We start from the raw sequence: 23,538 nt of genomic DNA on the forward strand, positions 1-23,538 counted from the left end.
GGATGAGGTGTCCACAGCTTCTCTGGGTAAGCCATTCCAGCACCTCACCACCCCCACAGTAAAGAACTTCTTCCTGCTGCCCAATCTAAATCTACCCTGCTCTAGTTTAAAACCACTGCCCCTTGTCCTGAAGGATGAGGTCAGCTGAAGCACCTGGGTGTTGTACCTGCTTGTACTTCTTCAGAATGGTCTCTCTGAAGCCAAGGAAGATGTATATTGCTCCTTGGTGCTCATCCTCCAAAGGTGCCCCCACCACAAGGTCGTTGTAGGAGTCCTGGTTGAGGTCGGGCACCGCAGCGATGCAGGAGCCGAAGCGAGAGTTCTGGTAGCTCTGCAGATCCATCAGGGCACCACTGGAAACGAAGTGGTTCTGCTGGGCCAGCCAAAGAGAAAGGCAAAAAGAAACCCCAAACCCCTAAATCATCATCATCAAAACAGACAAGAGGAGAAAGTCCTCAAAGGTGTAGAGAGAGAAGATTTTAAGGAAGAAGATGAGAGCCTTCCTGGGGCCGTGGGACTTTCTGCTCAGCACATCCTTGGCCCCACACCAGCCCCACACCTACTCTGTCTTCTTTTCATAGCAACCTACAGAAATAATGGCATAAAAAGTTGTGCTGTAGATGTGGGTCTTCCCTTTCTCTGGTTGGGCTCTGTACTCTTGGATGCAGACCATGACTTGGTTCCTGCCCCACATGTCTGGAGACTGATGCATTTGGCTCAGAAACTGCCTTTTGAGCCCAGTCTGAGGGCAGGAAGGAAGCTTGTCCCACCCCAGAGTGCTGCTGGATGCCAGGGCAGGGGTTGGGAGTGACACATGTCTCATCTGTGCCCTGAAGTGATGATGGTGAAGACCCAATCTTGCTGCTTCCTACAACTCCATGCCTGGTCCAGCCTCCAGGCAGGAGGGTTCCCATTGGAGGGAACAGTTTTGAGGGAGCAAAGTGAATGGGGACTGTTTCGCTAGAGAGACACCCACGCTCCAAAGGCCTCACTTTGTGCATCATATCCTCGCAGTCAGGAGCACTGGGACCTCTCCTTGCATCCTCCACGTTACTTCCTCAAAGCTGGGAAGCTTGCCTGGCTGGCAGCAGTGGAATCTCAATATGAGCTGGCTCTGCTCCAGCGTAGGCTGGGCTCCCTTCATTGGCAGTGAGCAACCCCCCTGAGATGCTTTATAAACAAGGAAAGCAGACAAATCCACCTCAACTCTCACAACAGCCACAGCAGGCTGCCCAGAGGTGTGGTGGAAGTCCCATCCCTGGAGACATTCAAAGTCAAATTTGATGGGGCTCTGAGCAAGTCAAAGATCTAGCTAAAGATGTCCAGGAAGTTCTACCACAACATGAGATCAAAATTCTTTACTGTGAAAGTGGTGGAGCCCTGGAACAGGATGCTCAGAGAGGTTGTGGAGTCTCCTTCTCCAGAGACTTTCAAGACCCATCTGGGCAACCTGTTCCGGTGTCTCACCATCCTTGCTGGGTTACTTCAGTGGAAGCTGGTGGGGCGACATGAGGGCACATAGTTCCTGTGGCATCCCCAGCTTGCCCAGTGGGTGCTGCCACATACCTCTTGCAGGGTGTAGACGTAGACCTTGCCCCTCTCCCTGCCCTCACTGAAGAACATGGGGGCTCCCACCAGCAAGACATCGGTGATGCCGTCGCCGTTGACGTCCAGGGAGTTGATCTCGCTGCCATAGTAGGAGCCAATCTGGAGGACAGAGAGGAGAGGAGAGGAAGCATGGGGACAATGCTCCTGGTGTTCTAGGGAACTGCCACCCACCCTGGTGGGGGCCACGGGGGCTTTTCAAGCCCTGTCCTAACTACAGCCATGGGATTTGAGTTGAGAGTGCGTGGACACCCAGAACATCCTGTGGGTGTGTTTGCAGCCTGTGGATCTGTTTGCAAAGTGAAGGGAAAGGACTGATGGAGCACATGTGCTGGGGAAAAAAAAAAATCCATGCAGCATCTTTGCATGAAGAAGAGTGTGGCTAGCAGGTTGAGGGAGGTTCTCTTGCCCCTTTCTCCTAGTGAGGCTACAGCTGGAGTGGGTCAAGTTCGGAGCTTACCAGTTCAAGACATACAGGGAACTAGTGGAGAGAGTCCAGCAAGGGCTACAAAGATGCTGAGGGGCCTGGAGCATCTGTGAGGAGGAAAGGCTGAGAGCCCTGGGGCTGTTGAGCCTGAAGAAGAGCAGCCTGAGAGGGGATCTGCTCAGCAAGAGTTAAAGAGAGGGGGCAAGAGGGTGGGGGGCAAGAGAATGGGGCCAGACTACTGTTGGTGGTGCTCAGTGGCAGGACAGGGGCAAGGGGCACAAACTGGAACCCAGGAGGTTCCACCTGAAGATGAGGAGAAAATTCTTTGGTGTGAGGGTGCTGGAGCCCTGGAGCAGGCTGCCCAGAGAGGTTGTGGAGTCTCCTCTGGAGAGATTCCAACCCCCCCTGGCCATTGTGATGCTGGGCAAGCTGCTGTGGGCGCCCTGCTTTGGCAGAGGGGTTGGTCTGGGTGATCTCCAGAGGTCCCATCTGACCAGCACCACGCTGGGATGCTGGTGTGTGCCCTGCTGTTACCTGCTCTCCCTTCAGCGCCTGGTGGATGGTGAGGTTGCGGTTGCTGTGCATGCTGAAGAGGATGACTTTCCCTGTGTGGTTGAACCTGGGCGCCCCTGCCACGTAGATGCGCTGGTGCTGGGTGGAGATGACGGAGGAGACAGTGTAACCTGCAAGGCAGGAGTGGGGGAGGGCATGGGGCTGAGCACAGCCAGGTGGCTCCCAGCCTCTGCCTGCTGATCTGCTTTCCATTAGCCCCCAGCTGCCGACAGAACTCTGGCCACCTCCCAGCTCAGGAAGCTAGAGAAGCAGAGTTCTTCAAAGATAAAAGTCATTCAAACCAACCCCCACCGCCGGGACCTTGGGCTTGGAGCCACCTGCTCGTGTCCTACCTACACCCTGAGCCCTGAGCCAACAGCTTTGGCTCTGCCTAATGCAGCCAGAATACCCCGTGCAAAATCCTTCTTCCCTCAACATCAAGTCCAGTTCTTGGCCTGAATAGTGTTTTACTTCATGGCTCACATCAAGTTCAACAAACACTAGCAAGGTGCAAGCCTTCAGCACTTGCTGGTCCACTCCTTGGAGACCCCCCAGCAACACTGTGTCCCAAACCAGGTGTGACAGACTTTGCTGGTGTTTGATGTCAGTGTTCACAGCCCAATAAAAGTTGTGAATTCATCAAGATGGTCACTCAGGAGTCCTTATGGAAATAAGCTTATGGCAGTAAGTGACCCTCAGCAATCCTTCCTTCCCACCCAGATGGGTTATTTCTGCCCTTGGATCATCACCACCACATGTTCCACACTGTGCTGTAGCTCTTGGCCATAGAATCATTAAGGCTGGAAAAGACCTCTAAGGTCAAGTCCAGCCTTCTACCCAACAACTCCAGGACCACTCAACCATGTCACAAAGTGCCACATCTCCTTGGTTTTGTTTGAACACCTCCAGGGATGGGGACTCCACCACCTCCCTGGGCAGCCTGTTCCGAAGCCTGACTGTTCTGTCAGGAAAGAAACTCTTCCTAATATCCAACCTGAACCTGCCCTGGTGCAGCTTGAGGTTCATGTGGGAATATCACCCTGGGACTGCAAAATTCCTACTTTTCAAACCCAGCTCCACTTAAGTTGTGAGAACCTCAAAGTGTGGTCAACCATGGAGCTGGATCAGGTCACTTTGGGGTCATGTCCAGTTGAACTTTCAGTGTCTCCAGGGATTATTGGGGTTTGTAGGCTCTTTTCCCTGGGCATTTGCCTTACTTTGGGTCCCTGGAGGCATTTAAGAAGTGTGTGGACATGGCACTTTGAGGCATCTTTTAAAGGCCATAGTGGTCTTAGGTTGATGGTTGGACTCAATGATCTTGGAGATCTTTTCCAACTGAACAGTTCTTTGAAACAATCCCCTCTTGGGGGATACTGTGGTCAGCACTGGACTCTTCCCAGGGAAGGATGCGCATGGATCACATGAGCAACACAGATCTTGCAATGATGTGAGCTCATGAACAGTCAGCAATGGGGCCACCAGTGCTGGGAGTGCTGGTTGCTATTAGCTGCTTGATGAAGTATTTTGTGCTTCCTATTATTAAGTGTAAAACCATTAATTCCACCCTGGCAGCAGACCCTCATTTGTCTTTCTCACCTAAATATGCTCCATGATTTTTCAGCTCTTCAGGGAACTCCTGGAGATAAGATTCCCTCAGGGGAATGACCTTCCCACTGTTGGTTTCCTTCAGGACAGCTCCATTCCAGTCATAGGCACCCACTGCCCCCAGTAAGATCCCATCCTGTGGAAGAAGAGAAGCAGTTTGAGGGGTTCTCTTGCCAAATGTAGACAATTCTCCATATGGGCAAAGATGATTCAAACTGAGGCTGAGATGGAAGAGGAGAGAGGAGGAAGGAAGGAGGAGAGGAGAGAGGAGGAAGGAAGGAGGAGAGGAGAGAGGAGGAAGGAAGGAGGAGAGGAGAGAGGAGGAAGGAAGGAGGAGAGGAGAGAGGAGGAAGGAAGGAGGAGAGGAGAGAGGAGGAAGGAAGGAGGAGAGGAGAGAGGAGGAAGGAAGGAGGAGAGGAGAGAGGAGGAAGGAAGGAGAAGAGGAGAGAGGAGGAAGGAAGGAGAAGAGGAGAGAGGAGGAAGGAAGGAGAAGAGGAGAGAGGAGGAAGGAAGGAGAAGAGGAGAGTGGAGGAAGGAAGGAGAAGAGGAGAGAGGAGGAAGGAAGGAGAAGAGGAGAGAGGAGGAAGGAAGGAGAAGAGGAGAGAGGAGGAAGGAAGGAGAAGAGGAGAGAGGAGGAAGGAAGGAGAAGAGGAGAAAAAGAGAAGGGAGAAAAGAGAAAGAAGAAGAGAAAAAGAAAGAAAAAAAGAAGCAGACCCTTCTCCAAAGGAAAGATGGAGACAGTTAAACGTGCTGGAACAACATTTCCACCCCATCAATGTCTTTTCTCCCCAGAAAAACTCCAAGATGGTTTTCTACTTGGACTTCCCAGCCCATAGATCCCATGGGTGGAAGGAGACTGACCACTCTCTGCTCCCCACTACCACCAAGCACCTTCCTCCATAGCACATCCCTTCAAAGAGGTTGTAGCACTGAGAGAATCTGTGGCAGGCTGGTCCTAATCAGGAAGTTCTCCCAGCAGCTCCCTTTCCTATGGGATAAATCAGCACCAGCAGCATTTTCTTCCTGATGCTGGTATTAGTGATTTAGCTTTGTGGTTAATAACTTGCCCCAAATGCTTCTCTCCCCACCTGCAGCTGCTGGTGATGATGAAAAGCCTGAGACACGTCCTTGCAGAGGCAGGAGCAAGAAGTCCCATCACATTTAATCACTTACTTCCACAACATGTGATGAAAATCCAGTTTGGGACATTTCCAAGCCAAAGGAGATTTCATTCTTGTTGGTTCCTTAAAAGAACAAACAAAACAACAAAAAACTAACAGAAGTTTGTATTTCATCGATTGCTTTGATGTGCTGGGAGAGCTGAGTGGTGTCTGGCTCAGAAAGGGGTCAGCATCCATCTCTACTCCACCTGGAGCACCGAGGACCTTGGTTGCCACAAATGAGCCTTTTTCTCCCTGAACCACCAAAAATTACAGCAGGAGCAGGGAGGTCATTCTGCCCCTGTACACTGCACTGGTTAAGCCACACCTTGAGGTGCTGTGTCCAGCTCTGGGCCCTTCAGTTTAGGAAGGAGGTTGAGATGCTGGAACGAGTCCAGAGAAGGGCAACGAAGATGGGGAGGGGTTTGGAGCACAGCCCTATGAGCAGAGGCTGAGGGAGCTGGGGTTGCTTGGCCTGGAGAAGGAGGCTCAAGGGAGACCTTCTTGCTCTCTACAACTCCCTGAAAGGAGGTTGTAGCCAGGTGGAGGTTGGTCTCTTCTCCCAGGCAACCAGCACCAGAACAAGAGGACACAGGCTCAAGCTGTGCCAGAGGAGGTTCAGACTGGATGTTAGGAAGAAATTCTTCATAAAGAGAGTGATTGCCCATTGGAATGGGCTGCCCATGGAGGTGGTGGAGTCACCATCATTGAAGGTGTTTAGGAGGAGTCTTGCTAGGGTGCTTGATGCCATGGTTTAGTTGATTAGATGGTATTGGATGATGGGCTGGACACGATGATCTTGAAGGTCTCTTCCAACCTGGTTTATTCTATTCTATTCTACTCAATTTCATTCCAGTTCAGGTTGTTTGGGGCTCTGAGCAACCTCTCTAGTTGCAGATGTCCCAGCTGACTGCAAGGGGGTTGGACTAGATGGCCTTTAAAGGTTCCTTCCCACCCAAAACAGTCTGGGATTCTACAGTTCTACTCTAATAGGTACTGGGAGCTCTGCTCTGATGTGGTTCTCTCCTTTGCAGGGTTTGAGATCACACAAACCCATGGATTTAAAGTATTTTGTGTCATAACTGCAAATGGATGAATCAAAGAATCCCAGACTGATGATCTATCCATGTGTCCATCTATCCCATCCAACCATCCATCCATCCTTGGGCTGAGTGGCATTTTGGAAGCTCCACATCTGGCTCCCTCCCTTTCACTCTCTGTTGCTGGTGCTCAAAAGTCACATTGGTGGAGCCAGGATGGTTAGGATGCTACTTGGTCCTAGGAGAGCACCAAAAGCAAACTCAGCTCCTCCAGGTCAAAGAATTTGTCTCCAATCCTTTGGAGAATTTTAATGTTGGTTTCAAACCACTGATGGGGACATCCCCAAGCTCCTTCCTCACAGGATTATAAAGTCTTCAAGTGGTTTGGGTTGGAAGAGACCTTTCAAGGTCATCTAACCCAACCTCTCTGCAGTCAGCAGGGACATCTGCAGCTAGAACAGGTTGCTCAGAGCCCCAAACAACCTGACCTGGAGTTGTTCCAGAGATGGGGCATCTCCCACCCCTCCCCACCCTAGGGCAACCTGGGCCAGAGTCTCATCCCCCTCACAGGAAATAATTTCTTCTATATTTCTTCTTTTTCTCTGGGTGAAGCCTCTCATCCAGGGAAGCTTTCTTCCACAGAGAAGTGCTGGAGCAAGGCTGGTCCAAGGCAGCTGGCAAATTGGTGGGGAGTTTGTGAGGTGGTTTGACCAAAACTCCTCCAGACCTTCATCTGTTTAGCTTTGAGTGAAAGCTCTCCATCTTCTCTGTCAATCCTTTCTTATGAAATGTAGATAAATTTAGTTTTGGAGTCCAACCACCTTGTCACAGGGTGGACAGAAGCACTCTCATTCCGAACACAAATATTTCCTGGTATTTAATTTCAGCCAATAACCCCCAAAAAAATCCTCCCATTATTCCCATTATTCCCATTCCTGCCACGTCTCCCACCCCAGGCAGTCCCTGGCAGTCGGTGTGTGGGTTTTGCCTATTTATAGCCCAGCTGGGTTTGAATGGAGTTTGATGGGCAGATAGAGGCAGACCAACCCCACACCAAACTTCAAAGGTTTTGCTGTGAATGATAAAACCACTACAGTTCTGCAGATAATCCCAGAATCCCAGCGTGGTGGAAGTTGGAAGAGACCTCTAGAGATCGTCCAAGTTCAAGCCCCTGCTAAAGCAGGGCACCCACAGCAGCTTGCCCAGGATCACAATGGCCAAGGGCGGGTTGGAATCTCTCCAGAGAAAAAGAGACTCCACAACCTCTCTGGGCAGCCTGCTCCAGGGCTCCAGCACCCTCACACCAAAGAAGTTTCTCCTCATCTTCAAATGGAACCTCCTGGGTTCCAGTTTGTGCCCCTTGCCTGCCCTGTTTCTGGGCACCACTGACAAGAGTCTGGCCCCATCCTTTTGCCCCCCCATCTTTTAGCTCTTGCTGAGCATTAAGAAGATTCCTTCTCAGGCTTCTTCTTGAGGCTCAACAGCCTCAGGTCTCTCTACATCTCCTCCTCACAGAGGTGCTCCAGGCCTCTCAGCATCTTTGTAGCCTCCCCTGGACTCTCTCCAGTAGTTTCTTGAACTGGGGAGGCCAGAACTGGACACAGTTCTCCAGCTGTAGCCTCACTAGGGCAATAGAACCTCCCTCCACATGCTGGCCACACTCTCCTTCATGAACCCCAGGACACCATTGGTTTTCTTGGCCACAAGGGCACATTACTGGCTCATGGTGACCTTGCTGTCCAACAGGTCCTTCTCCACAGAGCTTTCCAGCAGGTCAGCCCTCACCTCTATGGATGCAGTAACCCTTCACCTGTACTGCCTACAAGAGGAAGGGTCACCTTTTGAGGAAATGGGACCTGTGCTCCTGATGCTTGAAGGATGAAAACCACTCAAAATCAAGACATTTCTTCCTGTATGAAGACCTCCAAAGTGTGACTTTCAGGCTCTTTATCGAACAGATACCAGGGGAAGCCCCTGCATGACCAGTTCGAATTCAGCATATTGTGGACCAGACCCACATCTCCAGCAGCACACTGTAGCCTGACTGACTGGGATGTGTCAAGGAAGAGCATCACTCACCTTCCAAGCTAAAAATCCTCTCTCCAAGTGCATCCACAATGTCTTTGAGGGCTGCTTCATCTGTGACATTGAAGAAATGCTTGTCGTCGGGGTCGCTCGCTATGAATTTGATCTCGTTCAGAAAGGCTTCAGGGTTGATTCCCCTTCTGTTGTAATAACCCAGCACCTGGGGTTGAAATGGGAATGCAGTACTCAAGGGGGTTGATCTGATGGACAGAGCTGTCCCAAAGCTCCTGAGGGAGGTCCGTATGGAAGGAGCCCAACAGCCTTGGTGTCTGACATCCCATTGTGGACGCAAACCAAGGGGCAAGGAGTTGCTGCATTTCTTCCAGGTACCCCCCATGTGATTTGGGTCCTTCCTGTCCCCAGATGTGGTGCCTACTCTGTCAATCAGATTCAGAATCAAGCATCCCACCAGCCCCTTCAATAGCAGTCCAGCAACAAGAACCTCTCCCAGTGTACTGGGAGTGGTGGAGGTGGTAGTCCCATGGCATAGGAGTGCACAGGGCACCGCTAAGCTCTGGATAGCTTTTGAAGCTATTTCCTGCTGAAAGGGTCATAGAATCATGGAATCCCAGACTGGTTTGGCTGGGAAGGGACCTTTAAAGATCACCTAGACCACCCTCACTGCAGTCAGTAAGGACATCAGGAACTAGAGGAGATTGCTCAGAGCCCCAAACAACCTAACCTGGAATGGTTCCAGGGATGGGGTGTCTCAGAATCACAGAGTGCGTCAGGTTGGAAGGAGCCCTTGAAGATCATCTTGTCCAACCACCCTGCTGTGAGCAGGGACATCCCCAACTAGATCAGGCTGCTCAGCGTGCCATCAAGTCTGACCTTGAGCATCTCCAGGGACAGAACCTCAACCACATCTCTGGGCAGCCCGTTCCAGTATTTCCCCACTCTCTCCCAATTCTCTCTCCCCTCTCTGGACAACCCAGGCCAGGCTCTCACCACCCTCAGGGTCAAACACTTCTAGCCCTTCTCTCCAGTCTGAATCTCCCTCTTTGAGTATAAACCACCACCCCTCGCCCCGTCCCAAGGGGGTGCCTCTGCACTTACCGCCACGGCGTATCTGGTGACGTTGTCCTTCTCGCTGTCCTCGATCACCTTCTCCAGGTCTGGGCTGTCGTGCGACTCTCCATCTGTGATTACAATCATTACTCTCTTTGCCCCTTTCCGGCCACCTTTCTGAAACGCTTCCGAGCTGCAAGTGAAGAGATGCCCTGGGCTGGCTCAGCCTCGCCAGGAGCCGCGCGGACCCCACCGCCACGCCGCCAACGCCTCCGCCCCGCCGCCCGGCCTCCTACGGCCCCACGCAGGCTCCGCTGGGCTGCCAGGCCTTGGGGGAGCTGCAGCTGGCTGCAAGGCTCTCAGGAAATGTTTTAGGACTTTCAAAGGGGATATTTCCCCCCCCACCCCCTCATGGAGTTGGCTTCTTGCAGGAGAGGAGGCTTGAATTAGGCAAAATGCCTTAAATCTGCAGCAGGAAGATTGGGTGGGTGGCAACAAAGGACATGGAGCAGATACAAGTTCCAGATAGCAGGGGAGATGTGGGTTGTGGCTGTACCAAGCTCCTGGGGGCCTATAAATGGTCAGCAGAAGAGCTCTGGTGCCTGGAGGAGACCTGGAGGCACCCCTTTGGATCGGGAGCTCCACCCTGGGACCGAGAGCTCCACCCTGGGACCGAGAGCTCCACTCTGAGTGCTTTCAGAAGGAGGATTGATTTTTCAGATCCCTCCTTCTGCACCTCCCTTCTGGGTCAGCTGCCACTGAGGATGGAGCAAGGCATTGTTTGGGAAGCATCAATTAAAAATTAATTAATTAATTTTGCAAATAGCATTTTTTTTTTTTTTTTAGCCTGGTGGAACCTCCTGCTTTCTGAGCAGTGAGGAAAAAGAAGAGGGAAAAGGGAAGCAAAAACCCCACCCCAAGGAGGAGGAGGAGAGGGAGGCAAAAAGCCCAAGGAGGAGGAGGAGGAGAGGGAGGCAAAAAGCCCAAGGAGGAGGAGGAGGAGAGGGAGGCAAAAAGCCCAAGGAGGAGGAGGAGGAGAGGGAGGCAAAAAGCCCAAGGAGGAGGAGGAGGAGAGGGAGGCAAAAAGCCCAAGGAGGAGGAGGAGGAGAGGGAGGCAAAAAGCCCAAGGAGGAGGAGGAGAGGGAGGCAAAAAGCCCAAGGAGGAGGAGGAGGAGAGGGAGGCAAAAAGCCCAAGGAGGAGGAGGAGGAGAGGGAGGCAAAAAGCCCAAGGAGGAGGAGGAGGAGAGGGAGGCAAAAAGCCCAAGGAGGAGGAGGAGGAGAAGAGGGAGGCAAAAACCCCAACGAGGAGAAGGAGAGGGGGGCAAAAAGCCCTAGGAGGAGGAGAGGAGGGCAAAAACCCCAAGGAGGAGGAGGAGGAGGAGAAGAGGGAGGCAAAAACCCCAAGGAGGAGAAGAAGGTGAGGGAGGCAAAAAGCCCAAGGAGGAGGAGGAGAGGGAGCAGAAAACCCAAAGAGGAGGAGAGGGAGGAAATCTGAAGAAGAGGGAGAGAGGGAAGGAAAATCAGTGGTGATTTCCAAGTGGTTATCAGGAGGAAGAGGAAGGTGAGCAATTTTTACCGAGCAAACTCTATCCCATAGGCAGTCCTGGTTTCTGTGCCTCCTCTTTGCTCAATGTGACTGGCAGCTGCTACCACATCTTTTACAGACCTGTAGTCATTTAAATGAAACTCATGGACAACATCTTCTCCATACTGAACGACTCCAACCTAGGGATTAAAGGAGTATCACAAAGGACACCAACAACCCTCCACGGACCAAGCACCTACAATGCAACAAACCAAATGAAATAGCAACCACCATTAAAAAGCAATCCCTTTGTCCCCCTTTGCTCCAGTTTCCCCTCTGTGGCACCACTGATAATGCTCAGTTTTCACTGAATCACAGAATTATTGAGGCTGGAACAGACCTCTGAGATCATTGAGTCTGCCCTATGACCTTACATCACCACATCGACTAGACCGGGTCACTAAGTGCCACATTCAACCTTTCCTTAAACACCTCCAGGGATGGTGAATCCACCACCTCCCTGGGCAGCCCATTCCAGTGTCTAATTCCCCTTTCCATGAGGAAGTGCTTCCTAACATCCAACCTAACCCTCCCCTGGTGCAGCTTGAGGCCATGCCCTCTCGTCTTGTCACAAGTTGCCTGGGAGAAGAGCCTGACCCCCACCTTACTACAACTTCATTCTTTACTTACTATAAAGGCTTAGGGTATGACCCACTAGGGTCCAAGAGCATCTCCAGACAGGGCCCAGTGAGGAGTTATTTGTGCAAATTGTTGAGGGTATGCCTGTCCAAATCCATGCCCAAATCATCTCATGATGGCTAATAGGAAGTGGAAGGAGAGCTCTTCTCAGGTGGAGCAAATTGCCTCCACACAGGGCAATGCTTCTCTGTTTCCATATGAATTTATCACAGAATTCAACATTGTGGAGGCTGGAAGGGAGCTCTGGAGATCACCCAGTCCAACCCACAACAGGCTGCCCAGAATCACAATGGCCAGATGGGTTTGGAAGCTCTCCAGGGAAGGAGACTCCACAACCTCCCTGGGTAGCCTGTTCCAAGGCTCCAGCACCCTCACACCAAAGAACTTTCTCCTCATCTTCAGATGGAACCTCCTGGGTTCTACTTTGTGCCCATTGCCCCTTGTCCTGTTGCTGGGCACCACTGAAAAGATCCCAACCCCATCCTCTTGTCTCCCACCCTTTAGCTCTTGCTGAGCACTGAGCAGATCCCCTCTCAGGCTGCTCTTCTCCAGGCTCAACAGCCCCAGGGCACTCAGCCTTTCCTCCTGCAGTCCCCTCAACATCCTTATAGCCTCCACTGGACTCTGCCCAGCAGTTCCCTGTCTCTCTTGATCTGTTTTACTCAGACCTGGACCCACCACTCCAGCTATGGCCTCACTAGGGTGGAGTAGGAGGAGAACCTCCCTCCACCTGCTGGCCACACTCTTCTTCCCAGGCCCCAGGAGATCATTTGTCTTGCTGGCCATGAGGGCACATTGCTGGCTCACAGGCAACTTGTCCTCCCCATGCCTGGTTGGGGTGTGGGGTGCTGGTTTCTCCATAAGACTCTAAATGTGGCCAATTTTTCCATGGGCTCAGATTTACAATCCATACATTGAAGGACTGTTTAGGAGAAGCTGGAGGCCAAATGAGAGCACAGTGGTAGAAAAGGGGATGTAGAAAAAGGCCCTAAGAGGGGCTGGGGAGGGGGGACACAAGAGTTGTGTGCAGACCCTTACTTGTATCTGTCCAGGGCCAATATAAAACTTTTTCAAGATGTTTATCAGGAAGTGTTGCACTTCAACCCAAGGGTATATGCTGTTGGATCCATCCAGGACTATGATGATGTCCATGTAGGTCTGGCACCCTGTGGAAAACAGGCAGGGTGTTACTGAAAGAGCTTGGCAGTGCTTGCAAAGAGGAGATTCATGGCTTCACTCCTTGCAGCCAGGTGAGGAGTGATGATTTGTTGGAAGAACAACAAAAATACCACCCCACCCTCACTTCAGTCCTTCCTGAATACCTCTGAGCTTCAGTAAGGTGGGGAAAAGCCACAAGCATCCCCTCTGCCGAGAAAAGACTGGAGAGCACTCTAAAAATAACACTCAGTGGCGTCTTTCTTGATTCACATTCAGACTTTTATCCTCTCTCATCTAGCTGCATACTTCAAAGGGTGACCCACTGCAGGCAGGACCCAGCCTCTGCCCCTCCCGCAGAGTGATGCTTTAGCCCTGAGTCACTCCTCAGCCCTGCCTTCTACTCACTGGCCAAAGCCAAGCTGGGCACTTCCTCCCCTCCCCAGGAAATCCTCAGTGAGGAGGCAGCCAAAATCCCCAGTGAGGACCCCAGGGCTGAGCCCAGCAGGATGAGCTGTGAAGGATTTATGCAGTCGACTGGTTTTCAGCAAGGAAAATTGCTCAGGGTTGTCTCTCTCTCTTGTTTTTATTTTAGAATAGAAGCAGAAAAGCTGCAGAACCACAAACTGGTTTGGGTTGGAAGGGACCTCAAAGATCACCCAGTTCCAACTCCCCTGCTATGGGCAGAGATACCTCCCACTAGAGCAGGTAGCTCAAGGCATTGTTCAACTTGGCCTTGCACACCTCCAGGGAGGGGGCATCCACAGCCTCCCAGGGCAACCTGTTCCAGTGTCTCACCACCCTCACCATGAAGAATTTATTCCTAATATCCAGTCCCTTTTCCTCCCCACACTCTCCTCTGTGCTGCAAGAACGGACTGGCACCCAATGGTGAGGACCTTCTGGGAGCCCTGATTAGAGAATCAGAGAATCATGAGGTTGAAAGAGACCTTTGAGATCATCAACTCAGACCACTCACCTAGAGCTCACAATGCCACCACTGCTGCTGAGCCACTACCACTAACCCAAGTCCCTCAGCACCACATCCATGCGGGTTTTAAACCCCTCCAGGCATGGTGACTCCACCACCTCCCTGGGCAGCCTGTTCCAATGCCCTGACAGTGCAGGCCAGGCTTCTGCAGTTTCTGAGCAGCTACAGAAGAGCCAGGGAGCTCAATTTAATACCTCAAAGTACAATCACGTAGCCAAAAGTACAAATTTGGGCCAAAATAGTCAGCTTTCAGTCAATGAGCTCTTTGTTCTGGGCAGCCAAGCTCCGAATTCTTTCCCTGTTTTGCCTTCCTAGCTGCACTGATAAAATATTCGGGATACTTTTACTCCTGGTTTTGGAAGAATAAGGTGGATTTTGTCTTTCCCCCAGCTGTCAGTCAAAAGGAAAACCTTTTCCAGATGTCCATGGACGTAACCCCCTTGGAATCACTTCCCTGCAACCATTTCCTCTGCTCTTGCCTTCGCTCAACCACTGACATCGCTTTGATTTCTCAATGAAGAGATTAGGGACCAGAAAAGCTCTCTGACTTCAAAGGCAGGGTTAGAGCCTCAGGGCAGATTCTTTCTCGTACTCTGCAGAGCTGGAGCCACTGTCTTGGAGAACCTGAAGTTGGAGTTGACCCGGGAGCACATGCCCGTGGTGTAGTAGGAGCTTCCACACTCGTGGGACCAGAGTGGGCTGCAGGCCTGGGGTGGGTGGGGGGAAACAAACATAAGGCATGAGTTTAGAGTCGTGGAATCATCACAGAGTCATAGAAATCACAGCATGGAATCATCACAGAGTCATAGAAATCACAGCATGGAATCATCACAGAGTCATAGAAATCACAGCATGGAATCATCACAGAGTCATAGAAAGCCAAGTTTTGTTTGGAAAAGACCTCTAAGATCATTGAGTTCAACCATCCACCTAACACCACCAAAGTGAATCATGGAGTTGTTGGGGTTCTTTCTGGCTGGAAGAGACCTTTAAGATCATCCAGTCCAACTGTTAACCCAGCACTGCCAGGGCACCTTTAAAACATGACCCTCAGCACCACATCTCCATGGCTTTGAAAACCCCCAGGGATGGGGACCCCACCACTGCCCTGGCCAGCCTGGTACAGGCTTTGATAACCCTCAAAGGGAAGAAATTGTTCCTTATGTCCAACCTAAACCTCCCCTGGGGCAACTTGAGGCCATTTCCTCTTGTTCTATCAATTGTTCTTTAGGAGAAGAGGCCAACCCCCACCTGGCTCCCACCTCCTTTCATGGAGCTGTAGAGAGCCAGGAGGTCTCTCCTCAGCCTCCTTTTCCCCAGGCAGAACGACCCCAGCTCCTTCAGCTGCTCTGCACAAGAGTTGTGCTCTAGTCCCTTCACCAGCCTTGTTGGCCTTCTTTGGACCTGCTCCAGCACCTGAGTGAAGACCTTCCACTTCCTAATTGCTGCTTTTCAAGGTTGTCCTCCCCTCTGGCATCTTTTTCCCCATGGAAGGTGAGGTTTCTGAGCCCCGTGGTGTGCACAGCATTTACACAAAGGGCAGCACCCGGATGCCTTGACAAGCTCAGAGGCTTGCATCCGTTTCTGCATGCTAATGGTCACGCAGAGAGCTCCCCATGCCAGCAGACTGGGCTGTGCTGAGGCCCTGGTTCCTCACCAGAAAGCTGTTGTCCCTGGGGTTGGTGGCCAGGCTGAGGCCCAGGCGCATGTTGTCCTTCCTCTCAGAGACGTTGGAGAGCGTCACCCGTCCTGCAGAGAGAGGATGTGGTTAGGGACAGGGATGCTGGGCAGCCAGCCCGTGGCCCCATGGTGCTCCCTGGCTTCTCTGGAGCCAAAGGGGAGGCAGCTGAACGCCAGAGGGGAGCTGTCTCTGCCAGCTTCATGCTTTTGCTTTTCTCTGGAAGCAGCTGGCGAGATAAGAATTGTTTGTTTTCTTTGATACCACAACCAGAGAGAAGACTTCTAGGGAACCCAACTGGGAGCCAGAGATGACGTCTCTCGTGAAGTCAGACATCAGGAAGAAACCTCCTGGAACAGCTCTAGCATCTCATCTTTGATTGCTGGGCCAGCAGGCATTTTAGCAGCTGATTTATCTTTGTGCTTCGCTTTCGTTTCTCATGTCACAGCCCCAAAACTGGGAACAGCCCCTGGGGCAGTCCTGGCTTTCTGCTCATACCCCAAAATCATCTGAGCTGTGACATTAATGCTGCCTGACCCAGCCATCCTTCCACTGCAGGGGACAGCACAGCTCCCTGCCACCCAGGGCTCCCCACTTTGCTATTTGGTCTGAGAAGAAGAAAATTGGGCAATGAATGGTAAAACCTGGGGGGGGGGGGGGGGGTGGTTGCCTTCATTGCCTGTGGCCTTGAGGAGTTTCTTGCTGAGGTTTAAATTGAGACCTACAGTCTGGAGCTCAAGGGACCCCTTGAGCCTCCAGCAATCCCTTGCTTCATCCCTGTGGGTCAGCTCTGGCTCTCATCCTGAGCTTGCTTCCCCTCACTGCTTGCATTCATCTCAGATTTAAAAAGGGATTGATCACACTTTTAAATCCTCCAGGATGCTGGCTGCAAGTGCTGCCAGCCCCCTCTCCTGCTCTGCTACACTCAGGTACCCAACAACTGCAGCTCCTGCATCCTGCTCCCCACCAGCAACTACTTCATCTTCCTTCCTGCCAGCTTCTGTTCATCAGCAGCTTGTGCTCCCCACCAGCACAGCATGGTAAAGGTCCCCCATCATCTTGTGCTTCCCCATGCTATGGTCATCTCTGCTGCAGGCTTGCCATTCCATCCAGGGCATCTCCATGTCTGGTTTTACTCAAATGGCCTCAGGGGTTCGTGCTGTTTAGACAAGTTAATTGAGAGGGGGGAAAAAAAGCCTAGGATTTGCTCATGGAAACTCCTTTCCAGTGGAACAAAGATTGATTTGTTGTTTGTTTTTTTTTTTCCCCTTAATTAACCCAACAAGAGATTTATTTCCTTGAAGAATCTTGATGGTCTCTCAGGAAATAACAACCAACCCTCCCCCCCCAAAAAAAAACCCAACCCAAAAAGAAACAAACAATAAAACCCCAAACCAAACCCCAAAAACAAAGGAAAAAGAAAGAAATCAATGCTCAAAACTACCCCCCAAGATTTGGAGGCAATCAATCAAATATTGCAGATGATCCAAAGTTCCTCCACTCTTATCAGCTCTGGTAGAAGCCCAGGATAGCTTCAATTCATAATGATGAAAAATAAAGTGAGAGCTTCTCCTCCAGCTGCTCCAGCCTGAAAACATCCCAGAGCTGGCCCCCAACCCCAGCCATGCTCCTCAGGACCATGAGAAAGTCCCCAGCTCTCCCATTCCCCACCAAGACAAGGACATGCCTGGTGGGTGATCTACTTTGGGCAGCAAAGGGGACTTGTTCCCCCCCTACCTTGCATATCCACCTGGTGCTGGACTAGGCTGAGAAACCTCAAGAAAGATCTCCCTGTCTCCATCTAGGGAGGTGGGATTGGGATGTTTGTGGGACTGGAGCACCCCTGGGGTCTCTCTCCTCCTGTGATGGCAGTGATGAGGTCTGGGGTAGTAATCCTCCAAACAACAAAGCCATGGGTGGAGGTTGGATGAATCACAGAATTGTTTTTGTTGGAAAAGACCTCTGAGATCATGGAGTCCAACCATCAACCCAAGACCACTATGGCCATTAAACCATGTTCAACAGTTGGCTGCCCCCAGGGAACCTAGTGTGGCAGGGCACATCACCTGAGCATCCCCTGGAGAAGGAGTACAACCCCCACCATGGTGGGACCATTATTGATTGATGTCTCTCTTGATCACTTCACAAACCAGTTTAAGCTACAGTCAATAATTTGCTTGATTTAACCCTAATGTAGCTCAAAGCTCAGCACCAGGAGAGACATAGAATCCTAGAATGGTTTGGGTTGGAAGGGGCCTCAAAGACCACCTAGTTCCAACCCCCTGCCATGGGCAAGGACAGCTTCTGCTAGCCCACATTGCTCAAGGCCTCATCCAACCTGACCTTGACCTCCTCCAGGGATTCACAACCTCCCTGAGATATGTTCAGTGTCTCAACACCCTCACTAGAAAGACCAAACATCTGAAACAGAATCACCGAATCACCAAGGTTGGAAGAGACCTCAGAGATCATCCAGTCCAACCTGTCACCACAGACCTCATAACCAGACCATGGCACCAAGTGTCACATCCAATCCCCTCTTGAACAGCTCCAGGGATGGTGACTCCACCACCTCCCTGGGCAGCACATTCCAATGGCTAACAACTCTCTCTGGGAAGAACTTTCTCCTCACCTCCAGCCTAAACTTCCCCTGGCACATCTTGAGACTGTGTCCTCTTGTTCTGGTGCTGGTTGCCTGGGAGAAGAGACTAATCCCCTCCTGGCTACAACCTCCCTTCAGGGAGTTGTAGACAGCAATAAGGTCTCCCCTGAGCCTCCTCTTCTCCAGGCTAAGAAATCCCAGCTCCCTCAGCCTCTCCTCTTATCCTATCTATTCCTTATCCAGAAGTCCTCCTAGAACATGCAGTCCTCACTCTTTTGGGGACAATCTGGACAATGCAGAAAGTCCATCATTACAGTCCAAAGCAGTGACAAAAAGCCCCATGGTGAAAATGCCCAAGTCCCCTTGCAGCCCCATGGGTGTGCAGTACCTAGGTTGAGTTTGGTGCAGTTGCTGTGGGTGTCACTGGTCACTGGGCACTTGTAGACATCTCCTGTCTTCTGCTGGCCATTGGTTTCATAGGGAGCTCCCACCACCAGCCTGTGGGAAAGAGGAGTCTGTTAGTGAGGATGGATGGGAGGGGCCTGGAGCATCTCTGTGGGGAGGAAAGGCTGAGAGCCCTGGGGCTGTGGAGCCTGGAGAAGAGCAGCCTGAGAGGGGATCTGCTCAGTGCTCAGCAGGAGCTAAAGGGTGGGGGGCAAGAGGATGGGGCCAGACTCTTGTCAGTGATGCCCAGTGACAGGACAAGGGGCAATAAGCACAAACTGGAACTCAGGAGGTTCCATCTGAACAGGAAAAGAAACTTCTTTGGTGTGAGAGTGCTGGAGCCCTGGAGCAGGCTGCCCAGAGAGGTTGTGGAGTCTCCTCTGGAGAGCTTCCAAACCTCCCTGGCCATTGTGATGCTGTGCAAGTTGCTGTGGGTGTCCCTGCTTGAGCAGGGGCCTTGGACTGGATGATCTCCAGAGGCCCCTTCCATCATGTACCATGCTGGGATCCTGTTGGAGGTGGTGGAACAAAACCGCAGCCACTGCAGCAGGGGAATAAATGATTCACAGCCCACACCCCCAGTCCATGTGTCAGGAGGTGTCAGGAAGGGGTCCTTTTCTGGTGGAACACCATCGTTCTCCTGACTTGCTGCAAGCACCAAAAGCATAATTCCAACTTCCCCTTCCCATGACAGCAGCAGTAAGTGAGGGCTGATGACTCACTGCTGCTTGGAACCGATGCCCATCAGATGCAAGGCGGGGAAGGAATGTCTGGCAGCCAGCGAGGTCTGCGAAACCATCTGGTGGAAGGAAGAGGAGCAAGGGACCCCCATCAGCACCTTGGCTCAGGGCCAGCACCAAAACTAAAGCTTCAGCATCCATCTGAGCTCCTGTGGGAGCTCTGCTGGCCCTAGGGAGCGGGGACACGGAGGTATCCCTTCTCACCGCTTCTTCAGGTAGGGACCTGTTTGTGACAAGATTGTCCCCACCAGCTTCTTCCTCCATCCATGTCCTGCCTCAAGGAGCAAGGAGCTGCTATAGAATCATGAAAACCCAGACTGGTTTGGGTTGGAAGGGACCTTTCAAGGTCATCTGATCCAGCCTCTCTGTAGACAGCAGGAACATTGGGAACTAGAGCAGTTTGCTCAGAGCCCCAAACAACCTGACCTGGAATGGTTCCAGGGATGGGAGGCATCTACCACCAGCACATCCAAGTTCTTCCCCACAGGGCTGCTCTCAGTTCTGGCAGTGATGCCAACTCACACTGGCATCCTCAGGGGATTTTCCCCACTAAGAATCTGGAGGGGGTGGGGGGGGAAATATAATAATTTCCAGGAGTTTTGCCCCAACCTGGGGCTGTTCCCTAGCAAGGATGTGTTGGAATCCTCAGCTCAGTGGTGGGTGAGGACATTGGGCATCTCTGCTCTTAACACGAAGAGGAGCTGATTGAAACATGCGACCACCACGGGTGCAGGCCACCAGCCAGGATGTCTCTGGCACATCACAACCATTTCTGTCACTTTTTCTCTTGTGGTCTTGACCAGAATAGTACAAAACCAGCCAACCAAAGGAGAAGGAATTGAGCAGGACCTGAGGAATCTGACCATTCCTTCCAGGCTGGTTCAAAACTACTCCCAGCCACAACTTAGTGGAGTCTTCTGCTCCCAATGTGTTAAGCCCAAAATAAACCTGCTCAGTGGGTCTTCTCCTTGCTAAATCCAACCTGTGGATGCAACCACCCAAGCCTGGACCACCAGATAAGCAGGACCTCTGCAGACCAGCAGCTTAAACCCAGGATTTCTTTTGTTCTTCACCAGCCTGCCCAGCAGCTGGCAGAGCCACCCTTGCTGGCACAGATGGTCCCTGTTAGGCCAGAAATGGTGTTTCTACAAAGGCACAAACCACTCCTCCTTTCATTCCATCACTGTGAAACAGAATTGCTCGCCAAGTTAAAAGCTCCAGAGCCCAAGCAGTGCTGAAGGATTCTTATATGGAAATACTTCCTGCTAATGAGGAGGTTTATTAGGGGGGAACTAATAACCATCTGGAGATGTCCTCAGTAGGACATCCAGAAGCTCAGAGAAGTAGGGTGCCTTCTCTCTGCTCTGTCCCAAGGGTTTGCTTGTGTCCCTCTGTCTCTACTACACTATGGATGCTGATGGCCAGAGATGAGGAGGAGGTGGAAGATAGGGAATATGGAATCATAGGATCATTAAGACCTCTAAGATCATCAGTTCCAACCACCAATCCACGACCACCATGCCCACTAAACCATGTCCCCAGGTGCCATCTCCAGGGATGGTGACACTACCACCTCCCTGGGCAACCTCTTCTCATGCTTGACAACTTTTTCAGGAAAGAAATTTTTCCTCACATCCAACCTAAACCTCCCCTGGTGCAGCTTGAGACCTTTTCCTCTTGTCCTATTACTTGTTCCTTGGGAGGAGAGGAGGAAGAGCTGAAAAAACCACACCTACAACCTTGAGGATTAAAAGAAATAACAGCTGAGACACCTCAGATGGTGACATCCTGATTTTCTAATTCAAGAGGAGTTTACCCTGAAGAGGATTTAACATGAACTTCCCAGAGCAGCTTCAGCTTGATGTATCCATCCTGTCCCACATCCTCACCCCACAGAGAATTCTATTAGAGGCTTTCCCATTACAGAATCACAGAAACATTCAGGTTGGAAAAGACCCTCAGGATCACCAAGTCCAACTGACAATCCTACTCTGCAAGGTTCAACCCTAAACCATATCCCCAAGCACCACATCCAAACCTTTAAACACATCCAGGCTTGGTGACTCAACCACCTCCCTGGGCAGCACATTCCAAAGCCTGACCACTCTTGGCATGAACATTTTTTCCCTAATGCCCAGTCTAAACCTACCTCATAGCTTGAGGCCATTCCTTCTTCTTCTTTCACTAATTTCCTGTGAGAAGAGACCAGCACCAGCCTCTCTACACTGTCCCTTCAGATAGTTGTGGACAGCAATGAGGTCTCCCCTCAGCCTCCTCTTTTCCAAACTAAACAGCCCCAGCTCCTTCAGCCACTCTTCATCAGATTTATTCTCCAGGCCCTTCCCCAGCTTCCTTGCCTTCCTCTGCACTGGCTCCAGCACCTCCACACCTCTCTTGTATTGAGGTGCCCCAAACTGGACACAATACTCCAGGTGTGACCTCCACAGAGCTGAGTACAAGGGGACAATCACAGAATCACCAAGGTTGGAAGAGACCTCCAAGACCATCAAGTCCAAGCTGTCACCACAGACCTCATGACTAAAGCCTGGCACCAAGTGCCACATCCAATCTCCTCTTGAACACCCCTGGGGATGGTGACTCCACCACCACCCTGGGCAGCACATTCCAATGGTGAATGACTCTCTCAGTGAAGAACTTTCTCCTCACCTCCATCCTAAACTTCCCCTGGCTACTCCTACTGGACACAGCATTTCTAATCCAAGCCAGGATGCCATTGGCTTTCTTGGGCACACTGCTGGCTCATATTCAGCTGCTGGTTGATTCATGAACATTCACAGACTGATACTATCACCCAACCCATGAAACAGCTCCTGAGGAGCAGCGGTTCTTAGGTGAAAGCATCTCTTTCAGCTGCAAGATGATGATGAGGGCAAACCACCACTTCCCCAGCTGCCCATCCCTGCATCAGGGCTGGAAGCTCCAAGCCCAGCTCAACTCTTTCCAGTCGCTGCCGTGAGTGCAGCGGGGTGGTGAAGCTCATGAAAGCAGAGTCTTTTGGGCTCCCTGAGACAATGGCATTGTTTTTTCCTTTTCAGTTAAACTGAGATGATTAATTAGCTGAAGCTGTCAGATTCTCAGGGAAACTTGGCAGCTCAGGAGCAGGCTTTTCCAGCTGGTTGGAAGGTGCTGGAATGCTGGAAGCCTTCCCTGAAGCTGCCTCTCAGAGATGATGCTCTGCTCCCTACCTCACAGGTTGCTTCCAAACTTCTTTCTTTACTTTGTGGGTCTCAAACCTGTGCTTGAAAGGGTTTATTGCCTTAAAAAAATGGAATGGTAGAGTCCTAAAATGGTTTGGATTGGAAGGGACCTTAAAGATATCTAGTTCCAAGCCCCTGTCATGGGTAGGGACACCTCCTATTAGACCAAGTTGCTCCAAGACCAATCCAACCTGGCTTTGAAGACTCTCAGGGTGGGAGCCTCCACAGCTTCTCTGGGCAACCTCTTCCGGTTCCTAATGACCCTTATGGGGAAGAATTTCTTCCTTATGTCTAGTCTAAACTGAGCTCCTTCCAGTTTGAAGCCAGCCTTCAGAAGAGGAGGCTGAGGGGAGACCTCATCACCCTCTACAGATCCCTGAAAGGAGGTTGGAGTGAGGTGGGGGCTGGTCTTTTCTCACATGCATTAAGTGACAGAACAAGATGAAACAGGCTGAAGTGGCACCAGGGGAGGTTCAGGTTGGATACTAAGAAAAAATTCTTCCCAGAAATGGTTCTCAGGCACTGGGACAGGCTGCCCATGGAGCTGGTGGAGTCACCATCCCTGAGGGTGCTTAAAAGCAACATGGATGTGATGCTGGGGGATGTGGTTTAGTGATGATGGTGGCTTAGCAGTAGTGGTGGCATTGTGAGCTCTAGGTGAGTGGTTGGACTTGATGATCTCAAAGGTCTCATCCAGCCTTTTAGGCTGGATGTTAGGAAGAAGTTCTTCCCAGAAAGAGAGATTGGCCACTGGGATGTGCTGCTCAGGGAGGTGGTGGAGTCATCATCACTGGAGGTGTTTAGGAGGAGACTTTATGGGGTGCTTGGTGCCATGGGTTAGTTGATTAGATGGTGTTGGGTGATAGGTTGGACTGGATGATCTCAAAGCTTTCTCCCAAACTGGTCTGGTCTGGTCTAGTCTGGTCTATTCTATTCTATTCTATTCGCTCTGTGATCTATGATTAACCCTTGTCCTGTCACTGCATGCCTTTGAAACAAGTCCAT

At 51.4% G+C, this 23,538-nt stretch overlaps 1 protein-coding gene across 1 annotated transcript in view; it reads right to left on the reverse strand.

Moving 5' to 3' along the window:
- ITGA11 (integrin subunit alpha 11) overlaps positions 1 to 23,538 on the reverse strand; it is a 70,996-nt gene that overhangs the window by 25,556 nt on the left and 21,902 nt on the right. The window contains exons 3-14 of the mRNA XM_068143556.1: positions 18,520 to 18,629; positions 15,509 to 15,600; positions 14,444 to 14,558; positions 12,745 to 12,872; positions 11,059 to 11,207; positions 9,531 to 9,675; positions 8,469 to 8,634; positions 5,363 to 5,433; positions 4,181 to 4,325; positions 2,567 to 2,715; positions 1,567 to 1,707; positions 167 to 370 (exon numbers count right to left, since the gene is read on the reverse strand). Of these exons, the coding sequence (XP_067999657.1) occupies positions 167 to 370; positions 1,567 to 1,707; positions 2,567 to 2,715; positions 4,181 to 4,325; positions 5,363 to 5,433; positions 8,469 to 8,634; positions 9,531 to 9,675; positions 11,059 to 11,207; positions 12,745 to 12,872; positions 14,444 to 14,558; positions 15,509 to 15,600; positions 18,520 to 18,629 (1,615 nt within the window). The remainder of the gene's footprint in view (positions 1 to 166; positions 371 to 1,566; positions 1,708 to 2,566; positions 2,716 to 4,180; positions 4,326 to 5,362; positions 5,434 to 8,468; positions 8,635 to 9,530; positions 9,676 to 11,058; positions 11,208 to 12,744; positions 12,873 to 14,443; positions 14,559 to 15,508; positions 15,601 to 18,519; positions 18,630 to 23,538) is intronic.

Source organism: Melanerpes formicivorus, unplaced genomic scaffold (genome assembly GCF_026170545.1).
Source record: "Melanerpes formicivorus ecotype bairdi unplaced genomic scaffold, bMelFor1.0.p_v2 SCAF_10, whole genome shotgun sequence".
NCBI lineage: Eukaryota > Metazoa > Chordata > Aves > Piciformes > Picidae > Melanerpes > Melanerpes formicivorus.